Consider the following 27,033-nt stretch of genomic DNA (forward strand, 5'->3'; position numbering starts at 1 on the left):
ACTGAACCCCAATTATACCACACAGAACGCAGTCACTGAACCCCAATTACACCACACAGAACGCAGTCACTGAACCCCAATTATACCACACAGAACGCAGTCACTGAACCCCAATTATACCACACAGAACACAGTCACTGAACCCCAATTACACCACACAGAACGCAGTCACTGAACCCCAATTATACCACACAGAACGCAGTCACTGAACCCCAATTATACAACACAGAACACAGTCACTGAACCCTAATTATACCACACAGAACGCAGTCACTGAACCCCAATTATACCACACAGAACGCAGTCACTGAACCCCAATTACACCACACAGAACGCAGTCACTGAACCCCAATTATACCACACAGAACGCAGTCACTGAACCCCAATTACACCACACAGAACGCAGTCACTGAACCCCAATTATACCACACAGAACGCAGTCACTGAACCCCAATTATACCACACAGAACGCAGTCAGTGAACCCCAATTATACCACACAGAACGCAGTCACTGAACCGCAATTATCCCACACAGAACGCAGTCACTGAACCCCAATTACACCACACAGAACGCAGTTACTGAACCCCAATTATACCACACAGAATGCAGTCACTGAACCCCAATTATACAACACAGAACGCAGTTCCTGAACCCCAATTCCTTTTGGGCCTCCTTATCTCGAGAGACAATGAATGGGAACCCCAATTATACCACACAGAATGCAGTCACTGAACCCCAATTACACCACACAGAACGCAGTTACTGAACCCCAATTAAACCACACAGAACGCAGTCACTGAACCCCAATTATACCGCACAGAACGCAGTCACAGAACCCCAATTAGACAACACAGAATGCAGTCACTGAACCCCAATTATACCACACAGAACGCAGTCACTAAACCCTAATTATACCACACAGAACGCAGTCACTGAACCCCATTTATACCACACAGAACGCTGTCACTGAACCCCAATTATACCACACAGAACGCAGTCACTGAACCCCAATTATACAATACAGAACGCAGTCACTGAACCCCAATTATACCACACAGAACGCAGTCACTGAACCCCAATTATACAACACAGAACGCAGTCACTGAACCCCAATTATACCACACAGAACGCAGTCACTGAACCCCAATTATACCACACAGAACGCAGTCACTGAACCCCAATTATACAACACAGAACGCAGTCACTGAACCCCAATTATACCACACAGAACGAAGTCACTGAACCCCAATTATACCACACAGAACGCAGTCACTGAACCCCAATTAAACCACACAGAACGCAGTCACTGAACCCTAATTATACCACACAGAACGCAGTCACTGAACCCCAATTATACCACACAGAACGCAGTCGCTGAACCCCAGTTATACCGCACAGAACGCAGTCACTGAACCCCAATTAGACAACACAGAATGCAGTCACTGAACCCCAATTATACCACACAGAACGCAGTCACTAAACCCTAATTATACCACACAGAACGCTGTCACTGAACCCCAATTATACCACACAGAATGCAGTCACTGAACCCCAATTATACCACACATAATGCAGTCACTGAACCCCAATTATACCACACAATGCAGTCACTGAACCCCAATTATACCACACAGAACGCAGTCACTGAAACCCAATTATACAACACAGAACGCAGTCACTGAACCCCAATTATACCACACAATGCAGTCACTGAACCCCAATTATACAACACAGAACGCAGTCACTGAACCCTAATTATACCACACATAATGCAGTCACTGAACCCCAATTATACCACACAATGCAGTCACTGAACCCCAATTATACCACACAGAACGCAGTCACTGAACCCCAATTATACCACACAGAACGCACCCACACAGAATGCAGTCACTGAACCCTAATTATACCACACAGAACGCAGTCACTGAACCCCAATTATACCACACAGAACGCTGTCACTGAACCCCAATTATACCACACAGAACGCAGTCACTGAACCCCAATTATACCACACAGAACGCAGTCACTGAACCCCAATTATACCACACAGAATGCAGTCACTGAACCCCAATTATACAACACAGAACGCAGTCACTGAACCCTAATTATACCACACAGAACGCAGTCGCTGAACCCCAATTATACCACACAGAACGCAGTCACTGAACCCCAATTATACCACACAGAACGAAGTCACTGAACCCCAATTATACCACACAGAACGCAGTCACTGAACCCCAATTATACCACACAGAACGCAGTCACTGAAGCCCAATTACACCACACAGAACGCAGTCACTGAACCCCAATTATACCACACAGAACACAGTCACTGAACCCCAATTATACCACACAGAACGCAGTCACTGAACCCCAATTATACCACACAATGCAGTCACTGAACCCCAATTATACCACACAGAACGCAGTCACTGAACCCCAATTACACCACACAGAACGCAGTTACTGAACCCCAATTATACCACACAGAATGCAGTCACTGAACCCCAATTATACAACACAGAACGCAGTTACTGAACCCCAATTATACCACACAGAATGCAGTCACTGAACCCCAATTATACCACACAGAATGCAGTCACTGAACCCCAATTATACAATACAGAACGCAGTCACTGAACCCCAATTATACAACACAGAACGCAGTCACTGAACCCCAATTATACCACACAGAACGCAGTCACTGAACCCCAATTATACAACACAGAACGCAGTCACTGAACCCCAATTATACCACACAGAACGCAGTCACTGAACCCCAATTATACAAGACAGAACGCAGTCACTGAACCCCAATTATACCAGACAGAACGCAGTCACTGAACCCTAATTATACCACACAGAACGAAGTCACTGAACCCCAATTATACCACACAGAACGCAGTCACTGAACCCCAATTATACCACACAGAACGCAGTCACTGAACCCTAATTATACCACACAGAACGCAGTCACTGAACCCCAATTATACCACACAGAACGCAGTCACTGAACCCCAATTATACCACACAGAACGCAGTCACTGAACCCTAATTATACCACACAGAACGCAGTCACTGTACCCCAATTATACCACACAGAACGCAGTCACTGAACCCCAATTATACCGCACAGAACGCAGTCACTGAACCCCAATTAGACAACACAGAATGCAGTCACTGAACCCCAATTATACCACACAGAACGCAGTCACTAAACCCTAATTATACCACACAGAACGCAGTCACTGAACCCCATTTATACCACACAGAACGCTGTCACTGAACCCCAATTATACCACACAGAACGCAGTCACTGAACCCCAATTATACAATACAGAACGCAGTCACTGAACCCCAATTATACCACACAGAACGCAGTCACTGAACCCCAATTATACAACACAGAACGCAGTCACTGAACCCCAATTATACCACACAGAACGCAGTCACTGAACCCCAATTATACCACACAGAACGCAGTCACTGAACCCCAATTATACAACACAGAACGCAGTCACTGAACCCCAATTATACCACACAGAACGAAGTCACTGAACCCTAATTATACCACACAGAACGCAGTCACTGAACCCCAATTAAACCACACAGAACGCAGTCACTGAACCCTAATTATACCACACAGAACGCAGTCACTGAACCCCAATTATGCCACACAGAACGCAGTCACTGAACCCCAGTTATACCGCACAGAACGCAGTCACTGAACCCCAATTAGACAACACAGAATGCAGTCACTGAACCCCAATTATACCACACAGAACGCAGTCACTAAACCCTAATTATACCACACAGAACGCTGTCACTGAACCCCAATTATACCACACAGAACGCAGTCACTGAACCCCAATTATACCACACATAATGCAGTCACTGAACCCCAATTATACCACACAATGCAGTCACTGAACCCCAATTAAACCACACAGAACGCAGTCACTGAACCCCAATTATACCACACAGAACGCAGTCACTGAACCCCAATTATACCACACAATGCAGTCACTGAACCCCAATTATACAACACAGAACGCAGTCACTGAACCCTAATTATACCACACATAATGCAGTCACTGAACCCCAATTATACCACACAATGCAGTCACTGAACCCCAATTATACCACACAGAACGCAGTCACTGAACCCCAATTATACCACACAGAACGCACCCACACAGAATGCAGTCACTGAACCCTAATTATACCACACAGAACGCAGTCACTGAACCCCAATTATACCACACAGAACGCTGTCACTGAACCCCAATTATACCACACAGAACGCAGTCACTGAACCCCAATTATACCACACAGAACGCAGTCACTGAACCCCAATTATACCACACAGAACGCAGTCACTGAACCCCAATTATACCACACAGAACGCAGTCACTGAACCCCAATTATACCACACAGAATGCAGTCACTGAACCCCAATTATACCACACAGAACGCAGTCACTGAACGCTAATTATACCACACTGAACGCAGTCACTGAACCCTAATTATACCACACAGAACGCAGTCACTGAACCCCATTTATACCACACAGAACGAAGTCACTGAACCCCAATTATACCACACATAATGCAGTCACTGAACCCCAATTATACCACACAATGCAGTCACTGAACCCCAATTATACCACACAGAACGCAATCACTGAACCCCAATTATACCACACAGAACGCAGTCACTGAACCCCAATTATACCACACAGAACGCAGTCACTGAACCCCAATTATACAACACAGAATGCAGTCACTGAACCCCAATTATACCACACAGAATGCAGTCACTGAACCCTAATTATACCACACAGAACGCGGTCACTGAACCCCAATTATACCACATTGAATGCGGTCACTGAACCCCAATTATACCACACAGAACGCAGTCACTGAACCCCAATTATATCACACAGAACGCAGTCACCGAACCCCAATTATACCACACAGAACGCAGTCACTGAACCCCAATTATACCACACAGAACGCAGTCACTGAACCCCAATTATACAACACAGAACGCAGTCACTGACCCCCAATTATACCACACAGAATGCAGTCACTGAACCCCAATTATACCACACAGAATGCAGTCACTGAACCCCAATTATACCACACTGAACGCAGTCACTGAACCCCAATTATACCACACAGAATGCAGTCACTGAACCCCAATTATACCACACTGAACGCAGTCACTGAACCCCAATTATACCACACAGCACACAGTCACTGAACCCCAATTATACAACACAGAACGCAGTCACTGAACCCCAATTATACCACACAGCACACAGTCACTGAACCTCAATTTCCCACACCGAACACAGTCACTGAACCCCAATTACACCACACAGAACGCAGTCACTTAACCTCAATTTCCCACACCAAACACAGTCACTGAATCCCAATTACACCACACTGAACGCAGTCACTGAACCCCAATTATACAACACAGAACGCAGTCACTGAACCCCAATTATACCACACAGCACACAGTCACTGAACCTCAATTTCCCACACCGAACACAGTCACTGAACCCCAATTACACCACACAGAACGCTGTCACTGAACCCCAATTACACCGCACAGAACGCTGTCACTAAACCCCAATTACACCACACAGAACGCTGTCACTGAACCCCAATTACACCACACAGCACGCAGTCACTGAACCTCAATTTCCCACACCGAACACAGTCACTGAACCCCAATTACACCACACAGAACGCTGTCCCTAAACCCCAATTGCACCGCACAGTACTCAAATGAACAATAGGAGGGACAAGCAAATTTAAAACAAGTAGATTTGAGTTTGAGTCATTAAAGTGAGGAATGGGAGAACAATCGGGGATAAAGCAAAGATAAAAATGTAATTTGAAGTCAAACGACACAGTTGGCCATTTTTGATCTTGCTGAATCCTGTTACTGACTTGTCTCTGTTCTGCTCTCTGGCTCAGTCGACACCGATTTTAACACCATAAAGGCACTTTTACAGTGGAACAAGTTGTCAGCAGACCTCAGTCACAAACAATAACATGATAGATTTATTTTCTCACGAGTAAAGCACGGCTTCATCTTTTTGTCATTTCGACCATTTCGTGCTTACCCCTTGACACAACCCACGTACATGCTCCTCCCACTCAAACTCCAAAGCTAATTATTCTCAATGCACAGAACACCCACAAAGCTCTCTCCGAAAGAAGTTTATTGATGTTTGGTAGCAGGGGACTGTTTTTCTGTCTGATTTTATTCATGGCCAACTTCCATTTTGCTGTTTTAATGACCTAACCAAAAGGCAATCCAGTTTATTGGGAACTGCCCGCATACAAAGAACTTCCATCCCGTGACCTCACACCAGCCAGCCAGCCTTTGATGAAGAAAAGAATTGTCAGTTGTTTATTTCCATTCTCAAGATGCATTATATTTGAGAAGAACTCTCTCTCTTTCTCAAACAAGATAATCCAGATTTGCATAACTCCGCATCGCATCGCGCTGTAAACCTCCCAGTACATCCCAGACAATCAATTTCGAAGTGTTGTCACTGCTGTAAGGTTGGTCATGAGGCAGCCTATTTAGAGTCACAGAGTGATACAGCACTTTGCGCATAGCAAGTTCCCAGATGCATCGACAAGCTGATCAGATATTCAGGCTCAGAGGTGAGAGTGCTGCCCTCTGACTATGGCTGACACATTACTTAATCTTGAAACTGGCCATTGCCTGTCAAAGAAAGACTTGCATTTATATATCGCCTTTAATGACCACTGACTGCCTCAGAGCACTGTCCAGTCAATGAAGTACTTCTGAAATGTGGTCACTGTCGTAATGTCGGAAAAACAGCAGCCAATTTGTGCACAGCAAGCTCCCACAAAAAGCAATGTGATAATGACCCAGATAATCTGATTTTATGATGCGGATTGAGGGATAATTATTGACCAGGACACCAGGGGTACCTCCCCTGCTCTTCTTCGAAATAGTACCCTGGGATCTTTTACATCCACCCAAGCAGGCAGGTGGGGCCTCAGCTTAACATCTCAACTGAAAGATGGCACCTCCGACAGTGCAGCCTTCCCTCAGTACTGCACTGGAGTGTCAGTCTTGACTTTTGCGCTCAAGCCCTTTAGCGTACCATCTTGCAATGTAACGGAATACCAGGTATTGGGTGTAGCGGACGGTCGAGCCGATACCACCGAAGACAGATTTATACCACTAAATGTTTAATCTGCTAATATTACCTTCAGCAATTTCTAGCTTCTTTCTGTATAGTTCTCTTCACGTAGAGGCAGACGACCTAAATTAATAGGATGTCATCTTTCGATAAATGTTTCCAAATAATTATATTATAAAAGGAATCTTATCTGTTACAATCCTTTCAAACAGGTGAGTGAATTGGTAATTGAGTTTTTTTGTGAGATTGTGTGTTAATTTAATTCTGTCATAAAATGTTCCTTTAATGTGAATTCCTGATAAATGAAAGAGTTCCTTGATTAAAATCTACCCTGCAACTAGGGACTACAATAATCATAAAAAAGATATAATTATCTGGAAGAATTTCTCTACTTAATTACCAGTGTCATAATTGGCACTTCCATCATTTTGGTTCATCTTCATTCAGCTTTCCGTGCAGTCTTCATTGATTTGAATGGAACCGTTTTCATTTCTCAACTGGTTTCATCCAGCTCATGTGGACAGGGAAGATAAAACAATCGCTGGAAAGAGGTAGGATGTGAATACGGAAGCCAGTTGGCAAGTGATCCAACTACACAACCCACTCCTGGCAGCATGGGAAATTTGTGTTCCTCTCATCGTAAAACTGTCGTCTGGAAGAAGCTGGGTCAGTCAGAAGAGGATCTCGATGGCATTTCGAAGACTTGATCCGAGATCGCTGCCCAACTTGTGGGTCCCCCAATTTCTTTCCCGTTTCAAATGGTGGTCATGCCTTCAGCTGTCCCGGCCCTAAGCTCTGGAATTCCCTCTGTCCCTCCGTCTCTCCATCTCTCTCTCTCTCTGTGCTCCTTCAAGACGCTCCTGAAAACCTCCCTCTTTGAGCAAGCTTTTAGTCACTTGTCCTCGTATCTCCTTATGTGGCTCGGTGTCCCAGTTTGTCTGATCATGTTCCTGTGAAGTAGCTTGGGCTACTACCCTAAAGGTGCTATATAAATGCAAGTTGTTGTCAAAAGGCGAAATTACATGTGTGCCTGTAACTTCCAGATGAGGGCAAAGGCTTGGATATGAGGATGAGGAAACATTACTTCCTGCAAAAAAAGCTTCACTTATTTGAAGGGCTAGTGGCAAATTAATGTCGGGAACGATCTAAAGTGGGCCCAGATTTAAGCCATCTGAGTGCGCCCAAGATTGCTTCCATTCCGACTCAGAAATAAACGTCACCAACATTTCCACTTATTTTGGACAAATTAGTCATCTTGTATTTGAAATATGAAACTTGAAGGCACCTGAATTATGGGAAGAGTTCAGGATTTGCTCGCACTGGAGGAGAGAAAACTTGGCAAAGAATCACAAGGATACAGAAAGGGGTCCACCGAGCCTGAGCTCGCTCTTTGAAAGAGCTGTCCAATTAATCTCACTCTCCCTGCTCTTTCCCCATAACCCTATAAATATTTCCCCCTTTCAACTCTTTATCCATTTCCCTTCTGAAATTTCCGATTGCATCTGCCTCCAACACCCGTTATTAATGATGAGATGACACAAATGAGGTAATCAATGAATGGAACCTCAGTCAGATATCTGAGATTATCAGAAATTCTAAAAGCAGGTGTTGGGAGCTCAATCTTCGAAAAAGCAGATAGTTTAAAATCTGATGACTTGAGAAAGAGGAGTGCAGTGAGTGGCAGAGGGGACAAACTTTGTAGAAAAATTTAAAAGAGAATTGGAGAGCTGTTTGAGGGGGGCTTATCATTTGGGACAGGACACAATGAACCTGCATCTGACCCGTACTTTCCTGTGTTTGGAATACACAATACATTTTCTTCTTATTTAAATACTGTAAGACCTGTGCTCGATTTAAGTCGAAACAAAGGAAGTGACGAGAGATGAATTGTCCCCAGAACTCTTTTTGAAGCTGAGGTCCCTTGTATTTTGCACTGCAGCATCTGTGAGCAGGGCCAATGTTTTACAGCATCTGAAGAGATCAAATTCTATTTCGATTACATGGGATGACAAGATTTGCACTGGTGCTTGGGGGATTTCTCAGTGGAATTTGGTCCATTAAGAGTGAAAATCTAGTGGCTTTCAGAACCACTGGAACACTTATCCTCAGATAAATCCCACACTCATTACCCTCTTTCAGAAGAGAAAATATTTTCAGAGGAGATGAGAGTAACATCATTTTCTTTACCTGAACTGATTGCAGCAAGTCGAAATATGTCAGAGAGACGTGAGTTAACTGGTTCGTAGGGCGAGCTTTCATAAAGGTCATCACCTGAAAAGAGTGAGGAATGACACAGTGATTAGAAACATCAGCACTCAGAAGGGATTCAATTCTGTTCCACCGCAATCATTTGGGATTCTTCGGGATAAAGTAAATTGGTTGTGTGAAGCTCTTTGAGGCTTTTTACTGCTGATGCTTAGGCCCAGTATAAACACGAGCTGCTTCATGCATGCCTGCGATGCACTTACAGAAATCGCAGTGGAAGTTGTTTTTGTTGTGTCACGTACTTCATCATAACCCACATGCTGCCCACCACTCCTTCCCTACTGCCTTTGAACCAGAAGTAATCAGACCACCAGGCCCTGTCAATGCAACCCAATCCAGCAGCCAGCGGCAGGTAGAGGAGCAGATATGTAGACAGATTTTGGAAAGATGTAAAGGTAACAGGGTTGTAGTGGTGGGTGATTTTAAATTCCCCAATATTGACTGGGACTCACTTAGTGCCAGGGGCTTGGATGGGGCAGAATTTGTGAGGAGCATCCAGGAGGGCTTCTTGAAACAATATGTAGATAGGCCAGCTAGGGATGGGGCCGTACTGGACCTGGTATTGGGGAATGAGCCCGGCCAGGTGGTCGAAGTTTCATTGGGGGAGCATTTCGGGAGCAGTGACCATAATTCCATAAGTTTTAAGGTACTTGCGGATAAGGATAAGAGTAGTCCTCGGGTGACGGTGCTAAATTGGGGGAAGGCTAATTATAACAATATTAGGCAGGAACTGAAGAATTTAGATTGGGGGCGGCTGTTTGAGGGTAAATCAACATCTGACATGTGGGAGTCTTTCAAACATCAGTTGATTAGAATCCAGGACCAGCATGTTCCTGTGAGGAAGAAGGATAAGTTTGGCAAGTTTCGGAAACCTTGGATAACGCGGGATATTGTGAGCCTCGTCAAAAAAAAAAGGAAGCATTCATAAGGGCGAGAAGGCTAGGAACAGACGAAGCCCTTGAGGAATACAAAGAAAGTAGGAAGGAACTTAAGCAAGGAGTCAGGAGGGCTAAAAGGGGTTATGAGAAGTCATTGGCAAACAGGATTAAGGAAAATCCCAAGGCTTTTTATACGTATATAAAGAGCAAGAGGGTAACCAGGGAAAAGATTGGCCCACTCAAGGACAGAGAAGGGAATCTATGTGTGGAGCCAGAGGAAATGGGCGAGGTACTAAATGAGTACTTTGCATCAGTATTCACCAAGGAGAAGGACTTGGTGGATGATGAGTCGAGGGAAAGGAGTGTGGATAGTCTCGGTCATGTCGTTATCAAAAAGGAGGTGTTGGGCGTCTTGCAAAACATTCAGGTAGATAAGTCCCCAGGGCCTGATGGGATCTACCCCAGAATACTGAGGGAGGCAAGGGAAGAAATTGCAGGGGCCTTGACAGAAATCTTTGTATCCTCATTGGCTACAGGTGAGGTTCCAGAGGACTGGAGAATAGCCAATGTTGTTTCTTTGTTTAAGAAGGGTGGCAAGGATAATCCAGGAAATTATAGGCCGTGAGCCTTATGTCAGTGGTAGGGAAATTGTTAGAGAGGATTCTTCAGGACAGGATTTACTCCCATTTGGAAACAAACAAACTTATTAGCAAGAGGCCAGCATGGTTTTGTGAAGGGGAGGTCGTGTCTTACCAATTTGATTGAGTTTTTTGAGGAAGTGACGAAGATGATTGATGAAGGAAGGGCAGTGGATGTTGTCTATATGGACTTCAGTAAAGCCTTTGACAAGGTCCCTCATGGCAGGCTGGTACCAAAGGTGAAGTCACACGGAATCAGAGGTGAGCTGGCAAGATGGATACAGAACTGGCTCGGTCATCGAAGACAGAGGGTAGCAGTGGAAGGGTGCTTTTCTGAATGAAGGGCTGCGGTAAGTGGTGTTCCGCAGGGATCAGTGCTGGGACCTTTGCTGTTTGTAGTATATATAAATAATTTGGAGGAAAATGTAGCTGGTCTGATTAGTAAGTTTGCGGACAACACAAAGGTTGGTGGAGTTGCGAATAGTGATGAGGATTGTCGGAGGATACAGCAGGATATAGATCGGTTGGAGACTTGGGTGGAGAAAAGGCAGATGGGGTTTAATCCGGACAAATGTGAGATAATGCATTTTGGAAGGTCTTTTGCAGGTGGGAAGTATACAGTAAATGGCAGAATCCTTAGGAGTATTGACAGACAGAGAGATCTGGGTGTACAGGTCCACAGGTCACTGAAAATGGCAACGCAGGTCGATGAGGTAGTCAAGAAGGCATGTGGCATGCTTGCCTTCATCGGTCGGGGCATAGAGTATAAAAAATGGCAAGTCATGCTGCAGCTGCACAGAACCTTAGTTAGGCCACACTTAGAATATTGCGTGCAATTCTGGTCGCCACACTACCAAAAGGACGTGGAGGCTTTGGAGAGGGTACAGAAGAGGTTTACTAGGATGTTAAAATAAAAGCAAAATACTGCGGATGCTGGAAATCTGAAATAAAAACAAGAAATGGTTTCCTCCCACATGCCAAAGACTTGCAGGTTGATAGGTAAATTGGCCATTAGCAATTGCCCCTAGTATAGGTAGGCGGTAGGGAAATATAGGGACAGGTGGGGATGTGGTAGGAATATGGGATTAGTGTAGCATTAGTATAAATGGGTGGTTGATGGTCGGCACAGACTCGGTGGGCCGAAGGGCCTGTTTCAGTGCTGTATCTCTAAACAAATGCTGGAATCACTCAGCAGGTCTGGCAGCATCTGTGGAAAGAGAAGCAGAGTTAACGTTTCGGGTCAGTGACCCTTCTTCGGAACTCAAGAAGGGTCACTGACCCGAAACGTTAACTCTGCTTCTCTTTCCACAGATGCTGCCAGACCTGCTGAGTGATTCCAGCATTTCTTGTTTTTATTTACATGGATGTTGCCTGGTCTGGAGGGCATTAGCTATGAGGAGAGGTTGGATCAACTCGGATTGTTTTCACTGGAACGACGGAGGTGGAGGGGCGACATGATAGAGGTTTACAAAGTTATGAGTGGCATGGACAGAGTGGATAGTCAGAAGCTTTTTCCCAGAGTGGAAGAGTCAGTTACTGGGGGACATAGGTTTAAGGTGAGAGGGGCAAAGTTTAGAGGGGATGTGCGAGGCAAGTTCTTTGCACAGAGGGTGGTGAGCGCCTGGAACATGTTGCCGGGGGAGGTGGTGGAAGCAGGTACCATAGGGACGTTTAAGAGGCATCTTGACAAATACATGAATAGGATGGGAATAGAGGGATACGGACCCCGGAAGTGCAGAAGGTTTTAGTTTAGGCAGGCATCAAGATCGGCACAGGCTTGGAGGGCCGAATGGCCTGTTCCTGTGCTGTCCTGTTCTTTGTTCTAGACGATTTGGCAAAACCAGTCCATCAATTAAGAATTGGTTGTGACATTTCACTCTTTGAACAGAATTGAATTTCTTGGTGGTGTTGGAACTCTATTTCCTGCCATGCCCAAGAAGGTTCATGATTTGATAGTTATTGATTTGAGAAACGAAATGGCTGTTGCATCAGATGGGAATCTTGCTCAGTGAACACATTACATACGACTACGACATTTCGATATCTGGAGATAATGTGGGTTGTTCTGACCCCTCTACCTTCAGTGTCTTTGAGGACAAATGTATCAAAGTGCGACCAAGTTATCCCAATTAATTTATTCCATGGAGTAACTCACCTCCTGACTCCCCAAAGTTTGTCCACCATCTACAAGGCACAAGTCAGGAGTGTGATGGAATACTGTCCACTTGCCTGGATGGGTACAGCCCCAACAACACTCAAGAAGCTCGACAATATCCAGGACAAAGCAGCCCGCTTGACTGGCACCCAATTCACCAACATTCACTCCTTCTACCACCGAAGCACAGTGGTAGCAGTGTGTATCATCTACAAGATGCAATGCAGCAACTCACTAAAGCTCCTTCAACAGCACCTTCCAAACCCGTGACCTCTACCACCGAGAAGGACAAGGGCAGCAGATGCATGGGATCACCACCACCTGCAAGTTCCCCTCCAAGCCACACACCATCCTGACTTGGAACTATATCGCCGTTCCTTCACTGTCGCTGGGTCAAAATCCTGGAACTCCCTTCCGAACAGCACTGTGGGTGTACCTACCCCACATGGACTGCAGCGGTTCAAGAAGGCAGCTCACCACCACCTTCTCAAGGGCAATTAGGGATGGGCAATAAATGCTACCCTAGACAGCGATGCCCACATCCCATGAATGAATAAAAAAATGCAAGATATGTTAACGAGGGGCACTTATGAGAACAGGCTCCACTGACCAGATTCATTCAAATTGACAGCACTAATTGTTCTGGCTGGCTGACGTGTTAACTGACTCGTTTTTCTCACCGCAATATCTGTTCCTATTTGTTGATAAATATCATGGTATTGATTCATCGCTGGAACTTTCTGACACAAATCCAGAAAATTTACTGGCCTGCATCTGTCACAAGCAAACTTACTCTGTTGCTTCAGTGACTGGCCTCTACTTGGTCTGTCAATGGTATTTAAAGGGATGCAGTCACTCTCTCAGTACACTCTCTCAGCTTGTCCACTAGGTAACGTGATAAAAAGTATGATGCTATCATCGCTGAAACTAGCGCTGTAAACTGAATACATTGGTGATAAATGAGACAGCAATTCCTCGAGCAGTACAGTAGCTTCATGGTCATATTACTGGACTGGTAATCCAGTAAACAGTGAGTTTAAATCCCACTGTGGCCACAAGAGAATTTTAGTTCAGTTATAAAAAATGTGAAATCAAAAGCTGGTCCCAGTACAAGCGATGATGAAGCGACTGGGGACAAAATCCAACTGCTTCATTCATGACTTTTAGAGAAGGAAATCTGCCGACCTTTCCCGGTTGGGCTGACTTTTTTTTTACATTTGTCAAAGAAAACGTAAATCAATTCTCTTGCCACAAACCCCAGCTTTCTCCCCACTATTCCATGCACCTTATCGCCTGCCCACAGTTTACCTCCTGCCCCTTATCCCCTCCGGACACGCATTACCACTGATCAGCTTCCAATCCCTCATCCCTTTATACACACCCCATTCCATCCCTTGCATCTCTTACCCCATCTGATATCGGCTAACCCCCCTCTCCTGATCCTATTCCATTACCCCTGTCCCATACCCTTGCTCTCCTATCCCACATTATAGATTCAGACAGCCATTTGGCCCATGGTGCCTGGGCCAGATCTTTAAAAGAGCCACCCAGTTAGTCCCTCTTCCCCACTCTTCCTCCATTTCCCTAACCCGTACACCCTGTTCCCCAACCCATGCCCACATGTTCCGTACACTCTGGCAGCCATTCTGTGTGCCAGGTCTCATACCCCCAGCCCCTCACCCTCTCACACCTCCCAATTGAAGACTTTATATGTGATATGTGACTCCAGTCCCATACTTATTAACTCCTTCTGAAAGGGCCCAGCAAGCTTTTCGGTCGTCTCACCACCACCTCGGCGCAATGAGGAATGGGCAATAAATGTCAACCTCGCGAATTCACATCCCCAAAAACAGGACTTACATCATCACCTGAAACAGTACTGACGCCTCTAATTTTTCTCTGAAACCTAATCTTGCTACTCTAAGAGACAACTTCGAGCAACTTAATACATCCTTAGGACATCCCAAAGCTCATAACCAAAGTTCATCATTAAATCACAGCTTTACTGATAGAACATTACACTTTTGATTGATGATATCACTGGAATTAGAGAGATCAATAATGCATGACTGAATTACCACATCCCTAATGGTGTCATGCATTTTAAATATTCATGCTCTCCCCATTTCAAATGCAATCTTTCAGATATAAGCAGAAATATTGCAAAACTGATGCAAGAATCTCCAGAGCTGAAATGGGATGTGGGCGTCGCTGGCTAAGCCAGCATTTACTGCCAATCCCAAATAGCCCTTGAGAAGGTGGTGGTGAGCTGCCTTCTTGAACTGCTGCAGTCCCCGGGGTGTAGGTACACCCACAGTGCTGTTAGGGAGGGAGTTCCAGGATTTTGACCCAGCGACAGTGAAGGAACAGTGAACTTGTCAGGATGTTGGAGGGAAACAGCTTGGAGGGAAACTTGGTGGTGTTCCCATGCATCTGCTGCCCTTGTCCTTCTAGGTGGTAGATGTCGTGGGTTTGGAAGGTGCTTGTCAGGCGCTCCTTTGTGTTGTCTTAAGCAACACAATGAGGTTCGTGGATTCCAGTATGTTGAAGATCTCTGGAAGGTTTATTAACAGGTAAAAGTAATATATACAATACAGAGCAAACTATACACAGAATCTGTGTCCAGGGTATTACAGTGCAGATTGTCTGTGGTTTACACCCACAAGACTACATCCTGGTACTTAGACCATTAGCATACTGAGTTCTTAAAGGGATATCACTCTTAAAGCAATAATACAACAGCACTGTCGAAGGAGCCTTGGTGACCCAGCAATAGTGAAGAAACCATATTGTAGATGGTACACACTGCTGCCACTGTGCGTCAGTAGTGAAGGGAGTGAATGTGGAAGGTGGTGGATGGGGTGCCAGTGCAGCAAAGGTTCACTGGATTGGTCCCTGGGATGAAGTGGTTGTCCTATGGTGAGAGGCTAAGCAAATTGGGCCTGTATTCTGTGGAGTTTAGAAGAATGAGAGGTGATCTTATTGAAGCATATAAGATTCTAAAGGGGCTTGATAGGGTAGACAGTGAGAGATTATTTCCGCTGGTCGGGGAATATAAAACATGGGGTCACAGTCTCAGGATAATGAGCCGATCATTGAGGAGTAAGATGAGAAAAAATTACTTCAGTCAGAGGGTTGTGAATTTTTGGAATTCTCTACCCCAGAGAGTTGTGGATGCTCCATCGTTGAATATATTTAACACTGGGATAGACAGAGTTTTGGTCTCTCAGGAAATCAAGGGATATGGCGAGCGGGCGGGAAAGTGGAGCTGAATCCTAAGATCAGCCATGTTCGTTTTGAATGGCCAAGAAGGCTCGATGGGCCATATGGTCTACTCTTGCTCCTATTTCTTGTGTTCTTGTGTTTTATGGCAGAAGGAGAGGGAGGTGGAGAGTTTTGGTGAGGGATAAACAGAGCTTAGGGTCTACATGACTGAAGGTCCATCTGTCAGTGTAAGGTGAAGGGAAGGGGATGTCAGGGTGATGCATAAGAAGCCAGACTTGAATGAACATAGAGTTCGAAGAGAGTTGGAGGTCTTGGGGAGATTATAGAGACAAAGGGAAGAGGCCACGGAATGATTTGAAACAAAGGTGCGAGACCGGGAGCCAATGTCAGCCAGTGAGCACAGTGGGTGATGACTGAGCGGGACTTAGTGTGAGTTAGGACATGGGCAGCAGAGTTTTGGTTGCGATGAGGTTTACAGAGGGTTACGGCTCGGCGGCCAGCCGTGAGCAGTGGAATAGTTGAGTCTTGAGGTAACACGGATGAGGGTTTCAGCAGCAGCTGGGCCGTGGCAGGGTCAGAGACTGGTGGTATTACAGAAGTGGAATTCTCCCTGAGAATTAAGTCACAGCACTCACGATAGGGGAGCATACCCTCTCATGTAAATATATCCAAACCACCATCCTTCTGAGCCTTGGCAATCTGCATCAAGCTAACAGGTGATTCAGTCTCACTGGTGCCAGTGCTTTTCTGGGTTGCAGTTGCTGGGTCTGGAGCTTTGGAACAGGGCTGTTGTTCTAATTGTCGCCTCAGTGGTGGATAAATCCTATATCAGAACACCAAGGTCTGTCAGTATTAACAACTTGAGATAGACAGGAATGAATTAGAATAGGGATTGAACCTTTCCAGTGGCCTCCAAACACCAAACTCCTGGACAGCAGAGGCTGCACTGCTTGGCTTACTTGACATGGTTGAGCACACAATGCAGGCTGACAGTGAAGTGTGGTAGCGTGGGAGTGCTACACTGTTAGGGATGCCATCCTTCAGAGGAGACATTAATCGAGGCCTGGTTGCCTCTTGTGTCGTGAGATTGGTATTCTGGAAGGAGAAGATGTCACAGGTCAAAGGCCTCCTGGACCTGAACCCTTCCAATTCCAATTCAGAATTCAGCTGCTGTCGGAAAATTGGAACGATAATAACTTAAGTTGGTAATTGAAGAGTTTCCCAGATGCAGGATATCGTGAGGCTGCTGTCTGAGCATTGGGGGAAATCAAAATAGAGAAAATGTTAAAAATATATAGAATTTTATCTTATCTTCCTGAAAATTAAATCCAGCAATCCTCACTAATATCAATTTAAATTATGAAGGATGGATGCACTAACTGCGTTTTTATTCAATTGGTTTTGTCCCTGGCGTGCTCAACTGGCATTGCTACTCTGCACCATTGCAGGGGGGGATGGGTGGTAATAACCCGTCATATTCGTTCTTTATCAGTCGCATTCTTACTCGGCCTCTCCAATCAAGCACCTAATTTTTTGCTTGGTGCCTCATTGCATATGTGATCACACTCACCCTGGAACCAGAAGGTTGTGGGTTTAAACCTCATTCCATGATCTTTGTACATAGAGCTAAAATGAAGGTTCAGCAAGAAATTGGGAAGAGATGTTAGCCTTTTTTGCAAGGGACAGTTGGAGTACAACAGTCAGATAGTCTTGCTGCAATTATTTAGGGCGTTGGTGAGACCACACCTGGAATACTGTCTGCAGTATTCGTCTCCTTACCTAAGGAAGGATCTACTTGCTTGAGAGTGGGTGCAACTAAGGTTCACTGGATTGATTCCTGGGATGAGAGGATTGTCTCAAAAGGAGAGATTGAGCAGAATGGGTCTATATTCTCCGGAGTTCAGAATAATACAAGATGATGTCTTTGAAGCGTATAAAATTCCGACAGACCCTGATAAGATAGATCCTGAGAGGCTTGTTCCCTGGCTGGAGAGTCCAGAACTCGGGGACATTGTCTCAGGATAAGGGCTCAGCCTTTTTGGACTGAGATGAGGAGAAATTTCTTTACTCAGAGGGTTGTGAATCTTTGAAATTCTCTACCCACAGAGCTGTGAATGCTCAGTTGTTGAGTATATTCAAGACTGAAATCGATAAGGGAATCAAGGAATCTTGGGATTAGTGCATAAAGGTGGAGTTGGGTTGGAAGATCAGCTGTGATCTTATTGGATGGCGGAGCAGGCTTGTGGGGGCTGCAGACCGCGCCCCTAGCCAAGCTGTTCCAGTACAGCTACAACACTGGTATCTACCCGACAATGTGGAAAATTGCCCAGGTATGTCCTGTCGACAATCAGCAGGACAAATCCAACCCGGTCAATTACCGCACTATCAGTCTGCTCTCGATCAGCAGCAAAATGATGAAGGGGTCATCGACAGTGCTATCAAGCGGCACTTGCTCAGCAACTACCTGCTCACTCACATCTGGTAAAGGTCTTGAACGCTCCATCGACTACATAGACAGACAAATTATCTCTTCAGATCTTTCCTTTGTTATTTTAAATCTGCCTTTCGAGTGTCCTTTTACATCTTCTGACACTGAGCAGAAATTACAGCACAGGACAAGGACTTTGGGCTGACTAACTTTCCTGCCAGTCAATAACCTCAGTTTTCATAACTTGCTCTTGGATTGTGCGAAATGCTACTATTTATGGGGCATCTCTAGTTGCCCTGAGAAGGTGGTGGGCATTATGTTGCAATTCTTGTTACAACTGCAAAGCCACAAGGACATGAACAGTCAACCACTATGGAGGGAACAGATAGGGGCATCAGTTTCCTATTCCTCAAGGACACGAGTGAACCATTTGGGTTGTAATTGTCATTTTGCCTCATACCCTCCCTCAAATTCAATTTTGCAGCTTGACAAAATGAAACTGAACTCATGACCAGGACATACTTGTTGAGTAAAATAACCATCACAAAGCGACCTCACTCCTGCATCACCTGCAGTGCAGCACTCCCTCAGCACTGCCCTCCGGTGCTAACCAACAACAGTGCAGCACTCCCTCAGTACCACCCTCCAGTGTTAACCAACAGTGCAGCACTCCCTCAGTACTGCCCTCCAGTGTTAACCAACAGTGCAGCACTCCCTCAGTACCACCCTCCAGTGTTAACCAACAACAGTGCAGCACTCCCTCAGTGCAACCCTCCAGTGTTAACCAACAACAGTGCAGCACTCCCTCAGTGCAACCCTCCAGTGTTAACCAACAACATTTCAGCACTCCCTCAGTCCTGCCCTCCAGTGGGAACCAACAACAGTGCAGCACTCCCTCAGTACCACCCTCCAGTGTTAACCAACAACAGTGCAGCACTCCCTCAGTACTGCCCTCCAGTGTTAACCAACAGTGCAGCACTCCCTCAGCAGTGCCCTCCAGTGTTAACCAACAGTGCAGCACTCCCTCAGCACTGCCCTCCAGTGTTAATCAACAACATTGCAGCACTCCCTCAGCACTGCCCTCCAGTGGTAACCAACACTGCAGCAGTCCCTCGGTACTACGCTCCAGTGTTAACCTGCATGATGTGCTCAAGTCTTGGAGTTGGTCAAAAATTCACAAAGTGATGACTCAGAGGTGAGAGTTCTATCTGCTGAGCTAGCCAAGCATGTCCATTGAATAATCCCGACTAATTGTTTTCAGACTAAGTCGAGTAGATCATTAGACCAATAATATGCAATCATTTGTACTATTCAATAGAACTCTCCCGATTCCAGAATAAAAAGTTCAAGCGAAATGGTGATTGACGTGTACTCCTTTCAATTTAAGTATACTGTCTTCGCTGCTCACGATGTGGTTTCCTCTACACTGGGAAGACTCAATGCAGATTGGGTGGCAGCTTTGTGGATCACTTCCGTTCAGTATGCAAGCATGACCCTGAGCTTCCAGTCACCTGTCATTTTAATTCTCCACCTTGCTCTCGCACTGACCTCTCTGGCCTCGGCCTCCTGCAGTGTTCCAATGAAACTTAATGCAAGCTGGAGAAACTGCACCTCATCTTTCAATTAGGCAGTTTACAGCCTTCCGGACTCAATACTGAATTCATCAATTTCAAACTATTATCTCTGCCCCCATTTTGTTTCCTCTTTGCATGTTTTGGCCTATCTTGTTTTTCTCTTATTTTTGAGTAGGGGTGCAGCTGCTCATCATTATGCCATTCACACCTCCTCTGGGAACATCTTTTGTTTCTTTATTTGTCCCATTACCATTCCCTTTGGCCCTGCATTGCCAACTCTTTTGTCAGTTAATCTCTCCTGTCTTCCACCTTATCACACACCTTCCCGTTTGTTCCTTTCCCGCCCTCCCCCTATTTTACTTGCTTAAAACCTATTACATTTCTAACTTTTCCCAATTCTGATGAAAGGTCATCAACCTGAAACGTTAACTCTGTTATAAAAACAAGAAACGCTGGAAATACTCAGCAGGTCTGGCAGCATCTGTGGAGAGAGAAGCAGAGTTAACGTTTCAGGTCAGTGACCCTTCATCAGAACTGCTTGTCTCACCACAGATGCTGCCAGAACTGCTGACTATTTGCAGCACTTTCTGTGTTTATTTTAAAAAGTCCTCATGTACATAATCTGATTAAAATGAAAGATTAGGTGGAATTACATTCACTGCCACCGTTTGTGTCCATTCCTTTTGAATTTGTACCCTCACCAGTAAGCACTGGAACTTTATCCACAGCCAGTGAACAGTACAACACTCGCAACATGTCTCTCAAATGAACACAAATACTCCATGGGCTTGCTTTCTGAGGATTTGTGATCTGTTAGGTGGTTGGGAAAGTGAACTCTGCGTGGAATGTTTGGCCAGTGTTTTAAGAAGGGCGGCATTTTTCCCCGGGTCTCCATCTTGCAAAACTTAGTCCCGTGCAAACTTATTAGTTGAAAGTGCAGTGCCCAAATTAAAATGTAACGTCACAGCAACAAATTTTAGAGAAGGGTACAGACGAGATAAGCGTCAGTTATCGATAGTGTAATCTGCTGGATAATTCAGAGTCGTCACCTTTCGTTCTTACTCATGCAATGCAACAATATCCCCAATTCTCCAACTATATTAAAAGAATCTTGCTTTGAGCATTCATCTTCTATTTGTTACACTTACTTCCTGTTTGATGTAACACCTTGGTAAGTCACACCTGGGCGTAACATCCACAGTTGCTTTTAAGCTACAAGTTTTGTACAGGTTGCTTTACTTACCTTTCAGGCCTCCCAACACTAGCTGGCGTTTCCTTTCCTCTAAGCTGCGTGTCCCAGCTCCGTTCCTGTAGGTTAGATTTTGGGCACGTTTTCCTGATGAGAAGAAGGAGCTTGTCAGGAAATTGGGATGGGGAAGTAGGGGAGGCACGGGATGCGATGAAGTGGAGCTTTCGGGAAGAGGATAGTGGAGTGGGATTTAGGACGACGTTGCTAAGAGACAGAGAGGGAATGGAGGAGGGGGGGAGGGGGTTAATCAGAAAATGGAACGGGTGCCCATCAGGATAACGGCATGTGGGGGTACAGATGGAGGAATGATGAGGTGGGAAGTGCTGGAGTGAGGGGAGGAAGCAGTTACGAGAAGGATAAGCTGGGCGGTGATGGAGGGATGAATGGCAGGAACAGCAAGAGGTCAGCGCGGAGTTATGGAGGATACAGCAGTTGAGGAATTATTGTGAAGGGAAAGGGGTCAGGCATATGATAGGAGTGAGGGGGAAAGATAAGAAAATGCAAGTATGTAAGGCAATGGGAATGACAGGATGGAGGGGAAGCAACTGGGATGAGGTGAGGCAGCATGGGATGTGAAAGCAACCACAGTTTCCCAACATCCACTGGCCGTAAATGTGACCCTCCACACTGAGCCTTATCAAAGAATAGTCGTAATTTATGGCAAGAAAGAAGCCACTTGGTCCATCGTGTCTGCGCCACTTAAAGAAAAAGAGCCACCGAGCTTAATCCCACTTTCCAGCATTTAGTCCGTAGCCCTGCAGGTTCCCTTCCCTACATCTCCCACCCAAAAGGAAAAGAGAAAGAAATAGAGGCACACAGAGTGAAAAACAAGAAAGAAAAAGGCAGAGATGAACAGAAAAGAACAGAGAGAAACAGAGACTGAAGTAGACCAGAGGTGGAGAAAAAAAAAACACCATTAACTTGACAGAGGCAGATAAGAGGGAGAGAAGAGAACATATCCTCTGATTAACCACAACTAGCTTCCACACATCTGTATAAAAATAGTCCTGAATCTAGCACTTCTACAGCAATGTCACATGGAATTAAAATTGCAAACAAATCTTATGATTTTCTGGAAAAAGAAGACTGAGTGATGAGCTGATGGAAGATTGTGAAAGGGTTTTGATAGGATAGATGAAGTGAAGATGGGGAAAACTGGAACTAGGGGCCATAAGTATAAGATCCAATCGGAAATTGAAGTGTCAAGAAAACACGATATGCCAAATGAGAAATATTAATTAATCAGTTGGAAACTTACATTCGGCTTTTAATGGGGAAAATCCTACACTTAACGTTCTTTAAAAAACTGGAAGCCAAGATGGCCACAGCAATTTGCATCTGAAAGACCACATTCCAAGACCCCAACCGGAGCCAGAAGTCTAACAAGAAGCCCAGCTTGGACAATGCTTTGGCTAACTGACTAGATTATCCAGATCACCCTCGTTATCAGGACATGCAAAGCCATCTTGAGCCATTCATGAGATGTCCCTCCACGGGGGAAACACTGACAATACCACCTGAGAAGGTTTTTGGGCTTTAGACTTTGGACCTCACGAAAAACAAAGGGGATTGAGAGACCCATGTGACTGTCTCCCCAGGCTGTGAAAAATTGGGAGTTTTGTTGCACACAAAGAGACAAGCAGTAACTGAGTGTGCAGCAGCAGAGAAGGCTGTGTGCCTCCCTTTCTTTCTCTCTCTCCAAAAAGCATCAAGTTTGAAAACCGTCTGCAACTGTGGACCCTCCAAGCCTATAGACTGCTACAACCAGAGACCAGAGGAAGAGAGCCAACTACAATCCTGTCTTCAAGAAAACCCTGAGTAAAGCAGGCCAACGACAAATTGCACTTTGACCAGCCAACGACTTCAAGAATACAACTCCAGCTGTAAGACCACTGAATCATCCAACCTCTGACTGTGTATTTAACTTTTATTTTTTCTGAACTTTATTCCAAACAAAAAAATCCTAATTTCCACTTTGTAATCTATTTGTGTGTGTGTGTGATCCTCGTGTGAATCTGCAGCTTTTTTTTGCGAGTTTAGATCGGGTTTAGCTTGCTGAGTTTAATAAACTTAACTTTTTCTTGTTTAAACTCAAGAAAACCTGTCCAATTGGCTTTTTCACGATTACATTGTCGGAAAAAGGTAAAACCCTCACTGAGGTGGTAAGCACAACCACTGTTTAAAAAAGAATAAACCCTGTTGCGGTCAAATAAAAGGAAGGGCAAGAGGGGCAGCTGTGACCCCCCTCCTCACCTTGGCCGTAACACAAGAGAATAGCCAGAGAGTGGTGAGAATGTGAAACTCGGTACCACAGGGAGTGGTTGAGTTAAATAGCATAGACACATTTGAGGGGAAGCTGGATAAACACATGAGGGAGAAAGGACTGGAAGGATATGTTGTTCGAGTGTGATGAATTAGTGTGGGAGGAGGCTCAGGTGGAGCATAAACACCAGTAGGAACCATGTGGGCCGAATGGCCTGCTTTTGTGCTGTAAATGCTGTAAGTACTGAATGAGCAGAAATTTCCACCAACTAAATATTGCTAAAACTGAAGCCATTGTCTGAGGCCCCACCACTAACTCCAATCCCTCACCTCCGACTCCATCCCTCTTGCTGGCAACTGTCAGAGGCGGAATCAGACTGATAACAACCTTGGTGTTATATTTGAACCCGAGATGGTCTCCTAACCATGTTTTCGTGCTGTCACTAAGACCGCCTGCTGACACTTCTGTAATATCACCTGACTCCTCCCCTGCCTCAGCTCATCTGCTGCAGAAACCCTGATCCATGCCTTTTGTTACCTCTCAACTTGACTATTCCAACGCACTCCACAAGTCGACCCTCCTTAAGATTGAGGTCATCTAAAACTTTACTGCCCATGTCCTAACTCGCACCTTGGCCCATCACCACTGTGCTTGTCAACCTACACTGGTTCCCAGTTACACAAGGCCTTGATTTTAAAATCCTCATCCTTGTTTTCAAACCACTCCATGGTTTTATCTATTCCCATCTCTGCAATAACTTCCGGCCTTATAACCCTCCAGTTCTGGTCTCCTGTCCGTCATCTGGTTTTAATCACTCCAGCATTGCCAGCCATGCCTTCAGCTGCCTGGGCCCGAGGTTTTGGAGTACCCTCCCTAAACCTCTCCGCCTCCTTTAAGATGGTCCTTAAAACCTACCTCTTTGACCAAGCTTTTGGTCACCTGTGCTAATATCTGCTTATAGAGCTTGGTGTCATATTTTGTTTTATAATCACTCCTGTGAAGCAGGTTTGAAACTCTAATTAGGTTAACGCCAACGGATACGCGACGCGCCCACACTAGTATGCATACGCGATACACACATGCAGATAGAGACAGAAAAGAGCAGAAGAAATAAAGTGGAAAAGTTTGAAGCAATATCTGAAGGTGGTTTTTGTTACTGTTCTTCGAGCTCGCTGTAAAGTTCTTGATTGTCGGTCGGTCTTGCTTTATGTTGGGGCCCAGTATTCTTCTTAAACCTTGTTTGCTGTAGGAGACTTTTCTCTCTTGAAGTTCATGTGTCCTCAGTGGGTCCAGAGGCTTGTGAGAAAGAAATGGGAGCAGACAGGAGAGGTCTTCTCACTCCAGGAGCAAACAGTCTTTCTGAGTTCAGAAGCTCTGTGGCTAGTTCAAAAAGCCCTGGAGCAGCCAGTTAGTCATGTGACCAGCTGCTTTCACCAGTCCTGGCTTTTGTAGATTGTATCACCTTAGCAGTCTCTGGAATTCTCTCCTTACACCTTCAATGTCTGGTGATCAAAATCCATTGTGGGTTGAATGTGTCAGGGAATGGTCCTTTTGTCTCCACAGGCACTGTCTGTTAGTATGCAAATGTTTTTCAGCTAAGTGTCTGGCAACCCTTGTAACAGGCCTTCTCTTCTTCCCAGCAATGTTCATATGACAAAGTTAATATGCCTCATTCTTGGCAATGGGGGGCCTACATGACACCAGCAAATATCCGACTCCACCCAATACCTTGCACCCATCAATCAGATGTTTCTCAGGTACTTTGCCAATTCTCTTGAATTTCATATTATAATTATAGAACCTTACAGTGCAGGAAGCCATTTGGTCCATCATGCCTGTGCAGGTTCTTTGAAAGAGCAATCCAGTTAGTCCCACTCTCTTGACCTTTCCCCATATCCCTGAAAATCTTTGCTTTTCAAACAATTATCCAGTTCTATTTTGAAAGATACTATTGAATCTGCTTCCACCGCCCTTCCAGGCAGTGCATTCCAGATCATAAAAACTTGCGACATCAAAAACATTCTCATCTCCCCTCTCTCTGTGATTAATGAGCATGAACAATAGCCTACTTTTAGAACATGCCTTTCATGTAAAAAAAAAAGTCCCAGCTGTTTCACAGAATAGTCAAGAAAAAAATGAAACCGACATCTTAGATACATTAATCCTTTCATCCGTCTTTTCTCTGTATTCTTCCTTGTCCATTTTTTCCTTACATTTTACATTTTCCAAGTTTAATTTTTTCCAATACATAAAGCACCTTGCCGAGCTTCATTTTCCCAAAAGGAAATCCAGTTCTGAAACTTTTAGTTACCTTAGTTCTGCTTCCTCCTGGACATCACTTTGAATTTAGGAAAACTGGGTTTTCATTGGCTGAAAACCAACTTTGACAAGCCAGATTTAGCTCAAACTTTCTCACTGGCCAAACAAAGAGGAAGGCTGAGCTGATGAGGTCTCTTACTCAGCGCTCCCAAAGCATGACTGCACAGAGATAAGTAGAATGACCACAAAGGGTGAAGGGCACTCCCACTCGTGAAGAACAACCAGTGAGATGTATCTCACTTTCTGTTGCTTTGATGCCATGCACAGCAAGGATGGTCTGCTTTGAGGTGGGTTACATCTGAGGGTTTGGCGCTTTCGAAATGCAAACTAGAGTGTAGTTTGGTTGGACACGTACAAGATTAAAGTGTCAGCCACCATTCAAATGTCACTGCTACTGCAGCCTTCCACTGACAGGTTTGATGGGTAACATTGAGATTTTGCAAAGAAAGAGCCTGACACTGACAACTTCAGATAAAACATTATGTTCGCAACACATGACTGTTCATTTCTGGACACTGCAATTATCACTTGGTGAAGAGCCTTTCTGCTAAAATCTTTGCGCCTTGTCACTCTGTCATCAACGCTCTCATTACCCAACTGTTTGATGGCTTACTTCAACATTGGTGGGACAAAGCCTTGCCCAAGACTAACTGTCCGATATCTTCCCATCAGACACAAACCAAACCAGAGATCGAATTCCATTTTGATTCCTTGAATCTGATCATCTGACAGAATGATTGTCTGAAAATGGTTTTTAATTTCTGTTATATTTTTTGTGGTTCTCACATTTGGTCCATGCCTGGAGTATGAGTGACCTGTGGTGCCAGACCATAATTT

At 45.0% G+C, this 27,033-nt stretch overlaps 1 protein-coding gene across 2 annotated transcripts in view; it reads right to left on the bottom strand.

Moving 5' to 3' along the window:
* Window positions 1-27,033, bottom strand: part of LOC137357255 (GDNF family receptor alpha-2-like) — a 217,401-nt gene that overhangs the window by 161,732 nt on the left and 28,636 nt on the right. Inside the window, exons 3-4 of one of the 2 annotated variants that reach the window (XM_068023453.1) lie at window positions 21,609-21,701; window positions 9,390-9,473 (exon numbers count right to left, since the gene is read on the bottom strand). In XM_068023453.1, the coding sequence (XP_067879554.1) occupies window positions 9,390-9,473; window positions 21,609-21,701 (177 nt within the window). The remainder of the gene's footprint in view (window positions 1-9,389; window positions 9,474-21,608; window positions 21,702-27,033) is intronic. The other variant, XM_068023454.1, reaches the window with a different exon arrangement.

Source organism: Heterodontus francisci, chromosome 47 (genome assembly GCF_036365525.1).
Source record: "Heterodontus francisci isolate sHetFra1 chromosome 47, sHetFra1.hap1, whole genome shotgun sequence".
NCBI classification, from domain to species: Eukaryota; Metazoa; Chordata; class Chondrichthyes; order Heterodontiformes; family Heterodontidae; genus Heterodontus; species Heterodontus francisci.